This window comes from Nymphalis io, chromosome 3 (genome assembly GCF_905147045.1).
Source record: "Nymphalis io chromosome 3, ilAglIoxx1.1, whole genome shotgun sequence".
Lineage (NCBI taxonomy): Eukaryota > Metazoa > Arthropoda > Insecta > Lepidoptera > Nymphalidae > Nymphalis > Nymphalis io.
The window spans coordinates 4262221-4275566 of record NC_065890.1 but is presented as its reverse complement, the minus strand read 5'-3'; the positions used below and the strand labels follow the sequence as shown (position 1 = coordinate 4275566).

The 13346-nt window shown below is 32.3% G+C and overlaps 1 protein-coding gene across 1 annotated transcript; it reads left to right on the top strand.

Annotated features, from left to right (window-relative positions):
- The first annotated feature begins 7425 nt into the window (after window positions 1–7425).
- Window positions 7426–12647, top strand: LOC126781398 (uncharacterized). The gene is made up of 3 exons (XM_050506359.1): window positions 7426–7513; window positions 7722–7939; window positions 8283–12647. Exons 2-3 carry the CDS (start codon window positions 7724–7726, stop codon window positions 8565–8567), a joined length of 501 nt encoding a protein of 166 aa, XP_050362316.1. The 5' UTR covers window positions 7426–7513; window positions 7722–7723; the 3' UTR covers window positions 8568–12647.
- Window positions 12648–13346: the final 699 nt, after the last annotated feature.

The window sequence follows — 13346 nt, the reverse complement described above, 5'->3', positions numbered from 1 at the left end:
GTACTTCCAAGTTACTAAGTTGGCCGAGGTATATTCAAATAAATATATATTAAAACCTTCAATGATAACATTATTATTATACAAATGCATTCATTATTACACTAAGTTATTTTTATACTTAATAAGTTTTAGTACTTACCTTGAGATTTAATATCATCATAAGTTAAAACAATATTTCCATTTTCAATAACAATGTCATGCTTCTGTCCTTATGTTTATTATTTAGGAATAAATTTATTCACCCCTTCTGTACGTCTTGGAATATAGTGTAATCATCCTCACTACGACAAGTTGCCCAGGATTGTGGATTGCAAGTTCAAACCCGGGCACCTCTGAATATGCACAATTTGTGCTTTTACGTCATCTCGTGGTCGGCGTTAAGAGAAAACATCGTAAGAAAACCTTAATATGTAGGATGAAAAACAGTCACATGTGCGTGCCACCCCATCAAAGATTCGGATGGTTCATGTATTTAACAGTTTTAGCAATATTTCCTTTAACATTGCACGAGGTACTACCCTTAATAGGTAGTGCATCTATTTTTTAGCTATTTTTTTTTTGTTTTGTATATATTGTAGTGGTATAATTACTCCAGAGAAATCTTAATGAATAAATAAAATATAAACTACACCTATTGCTTGCGGACTGGAATTACACAATTTTAGTGTAGATATTAGAAAAAAATTTTTTTGTTTGAATTTAAAACTAACGTGACAAATCTTCTATCTTTTAGACAATTTAAATATTTCTATATTATACAACGATGATAAACAAATGATTCCAATGCACTTTTTATGTAAGTAGCTTATATGTACCCGTCTATTACCCCACAGGATAACACCATATGAACAAAATGAACCATGAAGACGCTTTGACATAATATGCTCAACTTAACTCAATATAGGTATATAGGTCAATCTAGATAGTTTTGTTTTTATTTTCTGTATGTGAGCTTCCCGGTTTGAATAAATCAATGTCCATCCCTGATAGAGAAAAAAATATACCTGATAGTTCTTTATTTAATTGTGTATGTGGTTGTTTGTGTATGTCGACGTAAGCTATTTATGGATGATTAAGATAATATGATAAGCCGAGATGGCCCTGTGGTAAGAACGCGTGAATCTTAACCGATGATCGTGGGTTCAAACCCGGGCAAGCACCACTGAATTTTCATGTGCTTAATTTGTGATTATAATTCATCTCGTGCTTTACGGTGAAGGAAAACATCGTGAGGAAACCTGCATGTGTCTAATTTCTCTGAAATTCTGCCACATGTGAATTCTACCAACCCGCATTGGAGCAGCGTGGTGGAATAAGCTCCAAACCTTCTCCTCAAAAAGAGGAGAGGAGGCCTTTAGCCCAGCAGTGGGACATTCACAGTCTGTTACGGCAGATAAATATTAAATAGATATTATACAATTAATTTAAAAGTATAGGTTAAGTACATTGAATTTTGTCTACGACCTTTCGTGGCGACCAACAAAATTCCGATTATTGTTTAACTTGTTTATTATTTCCTGGATATTAATATTTGTAAGTTACAATTTGAGACATGAGTCAAACAAATAGACAAAGTGTAAAGAAAACGCTGTTTTAAGTGCCTAATTATTTCAAAGAAAATATCTGGGTAATGAGACTTAAATCCGGTGACCCAATCACCCATTGCATTAGAAAAAGTAGAGCTACATTACTAGGTACCTAAAGAACAGCGGTATAGTCTTTACGAAATATTTTTTTCTCAATTTTAAACATCACTATATTTGTGTAAAACTCTCATCGGAAAATAGTGATGTTCTGTACAAACGTATGTACATTTAAAATTAAATCCTAGAACCGCTAAATATGATCTTTATAAAAAAAAACTAATCAGATGTCGTGGTCGTATTTCATTGAATTAACTTTATAATGAATATTACTTCTTGTGCATTTTTTTATACTTACTAAAATGTTTTTTAAATAGAATAGTGATTTCAAACTGAAATTTCTCCTAATTCTAAAAGTTCTTAAAGTTCGAGTTTCTAATTTGATCTTGTAACGTATGTAGGATCTTATTATTAAATTAAATTATATAATAATAAGTAGGATCAGTCAAAATAATTTATTATAAAAATACAATTAATAAACTTAATGTATACAACTCAGTTTAATTATGTACTTATATAACAAAAGAAATAAACAAACCAATCAATAAAAATATTAATGAAAACAAATTAGAACATGACTGTAGTTATATTTGCACCCCCTCAAATTGACACACGGTCTACGCACTCTTATGGCGGAGCTACAGGACAGATGATAACGAAAAATGCACAGATTAAATAAAAACTTTGCAATTGTATCCCATAACATATTTGGAAGCTAGCTATATTTTCTTAGTCGCGGTTGAATTTCAAGAGCTTTTTCTAAATATAAGCGTAAATTAAAATGTCAATAAAGCTCAATATAAATTAAGCGTCTAAGTACATCAAGTCTACAGCTGTGCCTTTTAATTTGTTTTTTATTGCAATATATTGTTAATGAAAACATATCTATCTATCTGTACCTAATTAATTTATAACAATTATCACTATCATACATTTTGATATTAAAATAAACATATGAATAAAAAATAAATCGGTATTGTTAAATCCAACAATTCCATTATTTTACCTTTAAAAATATATTTATACATACTTAGTCTAATAAGAGAAATAAAAAGACATAATAAGTAAGTACATATATCAATTTCAAAGCCACGAACAAACGTGTAGGTACTCGTAGGTATTCTAATTAATACTACTATTTATTTAATGAATAGTGCTTTTGTATAAATAAAATAATTATTATTTATGGAACCACATAATATTATATAATAAAAATAAATAAAACATTTAATTAGTAAATTGAATATAAATATATTTACAAAATATCGAAAGCTATTTTTTTTATTCTTAAATTAATTAAGGTAGATAAGTTTAATATGATTAATGATGTATTAAATGCTATAAAATCTGTTAATCATTATGTAATTGTCTACGTGTTATGCTCTTGGCTACTAAACATCTTGCCGTAGTTGACCTTTCATAATGTTTAAATATAACTATGGTGTATTTTATAAAAAAATGCCACTTTAACTGGCAAATATAAGCAAATAAGCCGCTTGCCGAAGCCGTTATCGGCTCGCTTGCGGTAATTGTTCTTATCATGTTATAAATAGCCGAGAACCCAAACAAGTCAGCGTGCGACGCCGCAACCGCCCTTGAACTGAGCACCGGAGGCTTTGACGGAGGCTGCATGCGCGGAGCGGGGGCGGGGCCGGCCTGGCCAATCAGCGCCCCTTCACATTTTTCAGCCCCCGCCCGCATCGCCGGACGCTGCCCAAAAACAAAAGGATCAAAGTCGGCGAAACCTATCTCTTTCTTTGTGGGGCCAGCAAACGGGCTTCGATGAGAGGATAGATACAGTGTGTCGCGCGGGCGCGAATCGATAAGCTTTCCCTCCGCGCCGCATCCCCCGCTGCCCCTTCGGCCGCCCGAGGCCCGCGCCCCGCCGCCCTCCGCCCGCCGGCCATTTGCACGGATGTTTACTATTATTATTTTATTGAACGGACGCTATAAGTGGCGAAATAAGAATATTTACAAATCGCGGGAGCGGGCGCTAGCCGGAGCAATTACGGCGGTGCGATAAACGAGTGACACATCATTGTGACGCCTCCACGACGATGCTCGTATTTCGTAATTGCAACAGCATCTCTGTTCAGCCACGTATTATCTAATATTTAATTTTTTAGACCTATAACCTTACAAATATTCTAGGGAATATTTACTCGATAGGTCTTGAACTTGATAATGCAGGTATTCTCATATCCTACATATTTTAGAAGAAGCTTAAGAATCAAAAGTTTTTTTACTACAAACATATTATTTTTTGTATTTTCCTTGTCCTTTATACCTTTATACATGCCCATTAATCTTTATGGTATAGTGGTTACCTATCTACTTGCCTAGTACCTATTGGCAAATATGTTTCATTCATAATTGTTTGTCTATCCATACAATATCACAGAAAATACAAACACCTCTCCATACTTTTTATTCAGCTCGTCTTATAAGTACCAATGTCGTGACGTCATTTTATTGTAGAATAATTTATATTAGTAGGAACCATTTTTTAACGATTTGATATTTTTCAAATATTCTGAACATTTGTCCTTTTTTATTACTTTATTAGACTGTAGCTACCCGTCCCGCCTTCGCCCGAGCAAAATAAGGATTTCATCATGCTATTTTAAACTATGGGAAATCAATTTTCGACAACGGCCGATTTATGCATCCGTACATACTGTGTTAATACGTGTTTCATAGGTAGGTGCCTACATAGATACATACCGACTTTTTGACTTTGCCGGCTACGTCAGCATGTTAAGCTGTACTACGGTACCGTTAACATACCGTACAGCTTTATCCGTCCTGAATTTATACTAATATTATATGTAGATTCTGTATAAAAAGAAAAACCGTACTTAATAATTTTAGTTGTACAGAATGGTAAAAAACTAACAAACAAAACTTAGGTAAAAGCGAGCGTTTCGTAATAAATCATTCCATCTCATTTTCTTCAAGTTGCAGTTAGAATATATTTTAAAAGCTAAGAAGCAAATTCTTTGTAAAAAATACATTGTTTTATAAATATAATAACGATTTGGGCACTACTCATTTCCTCTGTCACTCCGTGCTGGCCCATATCATCCCACCCACAGCCTATTCATCTTTTTTCGGTCTTCCATTCGCCATTCAACCATTCATATTGGTACATACATAAAACTCTTGTTATATAACAATTATCTCCATAACCATGATAACCGTATAATCTATAAGCGTTTCAGTCACGTTTTATAAATTATTTTGAATACCTATACCTAAGTATGAATTTCCTACATTTGTCGTAATTTTGTTGACAACATGTCCTCCTGTTACGAAGTCTATCATACTACCTATACATATCCATCTTATTGAGAACATTAATTATTTTTTCACCAAATTCGCAATAATTTTGACACTTGGGTAAATGTTAGCCGTATTTAAGTGTCAAAATTCAACCAAATAGACTAAAAATCTTCATAAGTGTGCTCCCACACAGAGGTTATATAAAATTATAAAACATTGTGTAGCGCGATAACATTTTATAACAGTTTGTAACATTTTGCTGCAATATGTTAAGAATGTTATATGTTATAAACCACATTGGGTCAACTCGTATAACATCGTATAACATTCTGTAACCATCAGCTTGGATCTGAATATATACATTACAACAAAAGTTATAATTTGTTGTATAATACTGTAATTAATTGTATAACATTTTGTTACATGCAGTTGTATAACATAACTAACAATTTATAACTTCTGTTACAATTTGTTAAAAAAAGTTAGTCAACAAATGTTATGCAAGATTCTCTAACGTTATATAACCGCTGTGTGGTAGCATATTAAATAATTATTTAATTGGATATTTTCCTATATATCTATATTTTTTATTAAGTCAGTTTATAGATTAATAGATTCATAAATGCAACATAAAGTGATACGCGTGACTACTCACTACAGTACAACATAGGTACCTACATACTAATAATACCTATAACTGTAGTAGATGCAATAAAAATAAATCGTAAATTTATATAGTCCATGCCATTTGCTAATTGCTCTGCTAATTTACATTAAGTACAAACAATTCTTGACTATATACATGTTTACTTATTTATTTATAATTAAACAATTTCAACTTAATTATCTACTCAAAATTTATATCCACTTTAAATTTTAGGTAGGTAGTTAACAACTTCTTTGACATTAAAAACACAATTTTTTCACGAATCTACTTTGAATGAAGTCCTCCTGACCGATTTCGTCCACGGCGGCAAGGCTCAAGAGAGATTAGCGCAGGACATATTATAGTACACAAATGAGTGCGTAAACACAGGTGCACTCTCTATTCCCTCACTCTCATAAACGGATGGGACGCCAACCCGACACTCTTGCTTAAGGAATTAGCAATACTTGTGTTCTATATATATTTTTAAGTACAGTTTCTTAAACTTTTTCTACTACTATCGTGACTCACATCTATACTAACTCATAACAATATTATCAATCATATCATAAGTAAACTTTAATTAATAAATATTAGCTAGATTAAGCTTAGCAAAGAAAGTGGTTGTACTGGTGGTAGAGCTTTGTGCAAGTTCGTCTGGGTATGTACCACCCACTCATTAGATATTCTACCGCGACATAGCAGTACTTGATATTGTAGTGCTCCAGTTTGAAGAGTGAGGGAGCCAGTTTAATTACAGGCACAAGGGACATAACATCTTAGTTCCCAAGGTTGGTGGCGCATTGGTGATGTAAGCGATGGTTAACATTTCTTACAATGCCAATGTCTATACGTTGGTGACCACTTACCATCAGTTGGCCCATATGCTCGTCTGACTTCCTATTCTATAAAAAAAATAACAAAAAAAAAGAAAGAAAGATCATACTTATACGAAGGTAGTTTGGAGTGATCTTATTTTAAAGTATTAAGCGATATTTATGTATCTATAAATAAGTACCTAGGTACATTTTTTACTATGACCCTTATTGCAAAGCACACAATTCATAGAATCGATTTTACCTAAACATTTATTTGTCTTTAACGTTTGGTTTTTAACACCCTAGTTCGTCTAAAAATTAATTAGATGGTGTACTAATCCCTTGTAATAAATAAAGAAGTAAGAATATTATTCTACCCCCTTACTATTATATTTGATATAGATATGTAATATCTACATAGAGAGAAATATTACAATACAAGTGTTTGTTTCTTAAAATCATCAAACCAGACAATAATTTTCACCTATTTTTAACAATAATTTAGTGAGTTTTTACACGTGTATAATATTGTAGACAATAGATTCCTTGTTTTGATTATTTTTCACCACGATTTCCAACAGCAAATACATCATTTCAATGGCTTATAATAATTTATCAGTATAATAAGCAACAATTTTTTAATAAAATGACCAAAGAATTTATTTTTGTCTTGTTCAGCTTAATACCTGAGAGCGCCATCTCTAAGGTGCAGCGTAAACTTCTATTTCAATGTAGCAATGCCATCTAGCGCTTCAGGAATTAATACAATCTTTCAAAAAGCCAGTTTCATCTTAGGTTTGCCTTGCCTAGATGGCGTTGCTTCACGAATAACCACATATGTTTTTCTAACTAAATATGACTACAAACGTCGTAATTAATCATTTTTTAACCATTTATAACAGGAAGATACATTAAAAATGCAATTTTTTTATAAAACAAGTGATATTTCAAAAAAACTATGTTTGCTGCGTAATAGACTGTTTTACCGACATAATAATAACTTCCGCTTGCCGCTCGACATCACGCACACGCAAACGCGAGATAATGTAACTAACTTCACTTCGTAAATGTTCGATCTCTTTCAACTACGCCGAGGCTTGTACTTTTGAAGATTGCGCTTTTCGGTAATTATTGTTTTTTTTATTCCTATTATCGTTGTGTTTTATTTTATTTGTGATTATCTAGTTAATGGTGAAATTTGCTTACATATTGTGTCGTGGTAAGAAAAATTGGCGCGATGAATTCTGTCAACATTACTTCGAAGTGTTCACACGCAGTAACGTATATTATGCACGTGTAAATTGGAATACAATTGTTATTATCCATTTGCAGACATGGCTTTAACAGTTGCACTACCTCTGGCTGGATTGGAGACAGAAAATTTTAATTCGTTCAGGCATATCATAGATATAGCGGGCCTGTCCCAGTCTCAGACGAGCCCGAGCCCATCTGTCTCCAGTGAATCTAGCGGTATCGGCTCATTGGGCTCGTTAAAATCCGAGTCTGTGAATAACGATTCCTTGCCTTCTAGTCCTCAGACAACAGAGAAGGTAAGAAAAGTTAAATAATTTGCATTATTTTGTTTGCGTACGTCCTGGCCTTGACCTCTCTATTTTCATAATATTCCGTAATGGCGAACGTCTTACGCTATCAATGTTGTGTACAATTGACGTGTGATAATGGAAAGATTTTGCGAACTAAACTAGTGCTTATTTCACTTACCACATGTATATATTTTTCATTTGTTTGTTTATGAGTATTAAAAAATAAATAAAAAGGTTATCGTAACTATAATCGCATAATTAAAAATATCGATTTTTACATTGAACTTAGTCTTATTATGTAGTGAAACTTGTTGGTTCGTGATTATATTCGTATTATAATGTATTTCAGAAATTATTTGAGCCCGTTGTGCAACCACAGCCACGTCCGAAAGAGAAAAAAGTTGAAGATGTTACAGTATTTTATGGAGGGAATGATATTCTCAACTTGAGTGCTAATCTCACTGATCCTCGATGGAATTACCGTGCCACAGTACTGCCGCCAAACAACCCTGCGCTGTTCTTCGCCAACCGATCGCAGTACCACCGGTTGGGACCGTACGGGACACGCACGCAGTACGTAAAAGATTCTTGCCGCTTGTGTGGCTTCTCATGGGTTGTAGCTGCCACAGATTAATTCGACAATATGACAACATAATCCTGAACAAACGGAATTTTGGGACATAACTGGGACACAACAGGGTGCAAATCAACTTTTTTAATTTGTCACATGAATGGTGTTTGTCCCACCATTGTAATTGCAGCCAATGACTTTAGTTTACTATATTATGAATTTATAACCTGACGACCTGACATTCTAGCCTAAAATGCCAGGGATTTCTATTTTCTATCAGGTACTATTTATTTTAGATAATGAACAAATTTTCCACTTGAACTGAAGTCGCTGGTATGTGACAATATCCTAATATTTTGTTAACATATTTGCCTGATGTGACCCAGTTCAGATGACTGTGGAATATGTATGTGGCTATCGTCCCGCGAATTCGTAGAGTTACATTTTAAAAGTGACTTAATACTGTGATCTTAATTTAAAAAAATGCAATTTTTGACAAATTCTAAGAAACGCGTGACGATCCATTTTAGTTTCGTTTTTGTTTTTAACTTATTTAAATGTGTGATAAATTAAAAGGTAGGTTATTATTAAAAGTTAATGCCATATGTTATGTAAAAACATTACATACTAAATTGGCATTTTAATCCCAAAAACTAGGATCATAATGAATCAGTCCTCAAATTCCAATCTTATAAATTAATTATTTAATATATAATATAAAGACAAAAAATAATAATATATTATATTACATTTAGTTCCTCTTAGAAATATAAATAATTATTTGTTATCCAAAGAATATTTCTTGTTTAATAATGCATATTAAATTATCTACAAATTGTTTGATGACAATTTATGTTGATTGGCATAAAATCAATTGGTTGAAAAAAATTTTGACCCTTAGGTTTTATGTTTTATTATGTTGAAGCAATATTTAAATTTAAATTATTATGGACTTTTACTTTTAAATGTCATGAGTTATTCCCACCATTACAACTTATATTTATTATTTGAATATTGTTTTATGATAATATTTAGTGTAAGATTATATTGATATGAATATATTCCACAGTCATTAATAAACAGAATCGTTTCAATGGAATGGCTGCATCTCGTATATTCAATTTGCGATTTTGACGAGACGGCACGAATTTATAGCCAAGCTGAATGTTAATTTTAAGATTTAATTATGATTGTTGGATTTCCCGTCCGAACATAATATAATAGTGATGACATGTCATCTAGAGGTTACGATCTTGACACATTGCCCAAAATATCTGTCTCCTATCCACTCTTGTGTGAAAGCTCGAACAACTCATATAGTTACGTGACAAACCCATAAGAAACATAGTAATAATGGGTTATCAGTGCATATCATCACAAATTAAAACAGTGATTAGATATTCTAAGGTTTTAGTAGATGTAACAGACCGTTTTAAAACGTTGGAGTCATTAATATGCCCAGATGCTGGGCTTCTAGTGAAATTATCGTAAGTGTCATTAACAGACTGGAAAATTCTCTATAAATGCATATTTTAATTGTAATATCCATGGTCTCTTAATTTAGTCAAGATATTTAATAGTGAGTCTCTTAAATTATATGTAAGTAATGTGTAAAATACTAACTACTGTAATTAATAATAATTGATACTGTCCTTTTGTGCAACTTTGGTTCTGCTATGTTGTAATCAGCTTTAAATTTAAACTGGTATTTCTACACTATAATATTTAAATATTTCTCATAGTTATTTTTATAAAAAAACGTTGATATGAGACAATACAGTTTGTAGTTAACAAAATTTTATTTATATGGGATTTGATTCAAAGTTTGGCAAATATTATGGAAGGGACCAACATTGACACATTGATTTATTTAAACTTTATAACGATAATTTTATTAGCAGAATTCTACCAAAACAATGGGCTTATCACGATTTAAATTTACATGATTATTATGCATTTTTTATCAATTGCTTTATATATGAGTCATCGCCAATTTATTATGATATCTATATTTATCCAGTAATCAATACAAATGGGCTATGAACATAAACACATAAGTTATAAGTAAATAATTTACAAAATTTATTATAATATTTATGATTCAGTGGGTCATGACTGAACATATAGCATGGATCTCAGAATGCAGCTTACAGTGATATACCTAACAATAATCCTAAATTGATAGGCATCTCTTAAGTCATATATCAAAATCAAAAAATATTAGAGGTGCCTTTGCAAGCAGTGTGCTATAATCATTCACACATACTCACAAATGGTTGTTATGGTTATTTAAAATGAAATGTTGCATTCAGATTATTATTTAGTTATTAACTTTATATATGACAAGCTTCAATCGAATGTAGTTCAAAGGGGAATATTTGGAGAGATACGCACAGTTTTATATAGTAGCTCTTGTTGTAAAGTCTCCTAAGTTGTAGTGTAGGAGTCCCTGTCGGCAGAGCGCCGCGCTCCCAAATACCAACAGAGGCCGAGGTGCGATGCAATATTTGCATTCCAATTTTGTTTAAGTTAGCAGCCGAGGGGTAGTAGTTGTTAATTATTTTAATCCACATTGCCAAATATATTGGTTGTTGTGCTATTTATTTTAACTGAATGATTTTTTTTTTCTAAAACTATTAACTATATAATTTTATATATAAAGTATAAAATTAGTACCTTCCATTGCAAAGTGTCTTCAAGTAATTTTACAATGTTTTAATCATTTCAATTTTATGCATTTTATTTTGTTTAGTCAACTCATATACATTATATTATATTGTGTTGTATTTTATCTATTGTTCATTCATATTTACGATAACTATTATTTTCTCATTGAACTGTAGTCAAATGACAGTATTTTTATAATGAAAATTGTATAGGGATGAAGGGTTTATTGCCTAGACGTGGCGCCCGCGGAATGTCTGCGACCGCCGAGGGGTGCGCGTCCTGTGTATTACGTATCTGATAAGCATTATGTAGGTTTAGCGAAATAGAATTAACTCGGAGACAAACTCCAAGTACCAAAACTTATTGGTTTAATGTTATTCTCTTATTACCGTGATATAGTGCGTCGCGCGCGGCGCAGAGCTCAATATTTTAGTAACCCTTAAGAAAAATTAATACCTCTTTTGAAAAGAATATAATATATATTATATAGTATATCCAATCGATAATCACATATTATATATTTCCCTGTTTATTTTGATGTGATATCATAAATGACTGATCTGAATTTAGTTTTTAAGTTGGTTATTGATATGCAGTGCTATTTCGAGAGTGTAATTAAGATTTAATATTGAAAGTGCCAATGCTCGTAATTTAATCTTTGACTGTTCCTTTAATGTAGCTGTTTGTAAGGGCAGGCCGGCACGGCCGGTAGCCCGATCCTCGTCAACTTCAGTATAAGCGATCGTCCTTCTTAAAACATAAGTTTTAAATTGTTACTTTTAAAAAAGATACACGTAACGTGCACAATCTCAGTAATGCTTGCAATATTATGTATAACATGTAATTCCTCATTTTATAATTTAATCCAGCGTATCTAATGTTAAGAGTACAATATGAGATGTTATATCACTCTAGTATCAAAATTAACCGAAGATAATATTATTAGTTAGGTAAAATTTTAACATAGCTTCGTATAATTGGGATGTTTTAGTATTTAGTAGTGTATAATTATGGCGTAGTGGCAAGCGAAATGTCTCGTGATTGGAGTGAAATAATGTTAGTGGCAATAATACTCGATGTAAGTTCCCTGCCAAGAGACTACAGGGTCGCGCGTCGCCGTCGCCTCCCGCGCCGCTCCCGTCTGAGCGGGCGGGAAACGGAGACGACGCGTCACATGCGAACGCTACGCACTAGGCGTTTATTTGTTGTAATTATCATAATAATAGCCGTAGGTATTTTATCGTACTTAAATAATTATTCTTGCGATGCCTTAATTCTGGTTGTCAATTAGACATGTCTGCCTAGAGTGTTATCATTGTTTTTATTTATTTTACTTTTTTTTTTGCTGTTCCGGTTTCCTCCGTGAACTTCCAGTCCAGGCTGTTCTTTTTAAATGATTTTGATGTCGATTATTTTTACCTAAGTGTTCTTATTAAATGTTACCAAAATGTTTTTAATAAAATATTTTTATATGTATCTTATTGTTTTATTAAAATTCCACAACGGCATTTTCCTTAACCAATTACCTGTTTATTTCTCTTTACAAAAGTAATAAAAGACAAAAATAGAGTTCTATTTTTTGATTTCTTGTTTACATTGTTAGTTTTCGTAATGTAAATATTTCGAGGCGGGCGACATGCCAACTAGCCTATTAACAAATCGGAAAATTGCCCTATTTCCATTTGCTTTTGATAAATACATAAATATAAGTTAACACTCATTATTTTTTACGTATCAACAGCTTATATCCAAGACGCTACTCTTTTAGTGTTAGGTACACAGGGAAACTTTTCAAATGGATCGATTGTGGTCAAAACTAAAACTGCAATACAAAAACTTAAGAAACCTTTCTCTACCCGGGATAATGTGGCTAATATCAATTAAATTCTCGAAAAAAAAATCATATACAGCAAACTAACGAAGTGTTTGTTTACAACAAGTTGAATCAATGTTTACCGAACCGGTTAAGTTAAAGGCATGAGTCGCATGACCAATGGCTTTATCGTCTTTCTGAAGAACCGGAGTGTTAATACTGTCGACTCCGGGTTTCTCGCCAGAAAGTTTAGTAGTTTTTGTTTTTTTTTTTAAATTGAAATAATATTAAGAGTTTTACATTAAGATATATTATGTGATTCCATATAAGAGGAATTAATACTTGTTATTTTATTGATAAAT

Excerpts from the sequence above, each read along its gene's own strand:
- LOC126781398 (XM_050506359.1), top strand. The coding sequence starts at position 7,724 with ATGGCTTTAACAGTTGCACTACCTCTGGCTGGATTGGAGACAGAAAAT. Across the intron at positions 7,940-8,282 it reads GTCCTCAGACAACAGAGAAG|AAATTATTTGAGCCCGTTGT; the intron begins GTAAGAAAAGTT and ends AATGTATTTCAG.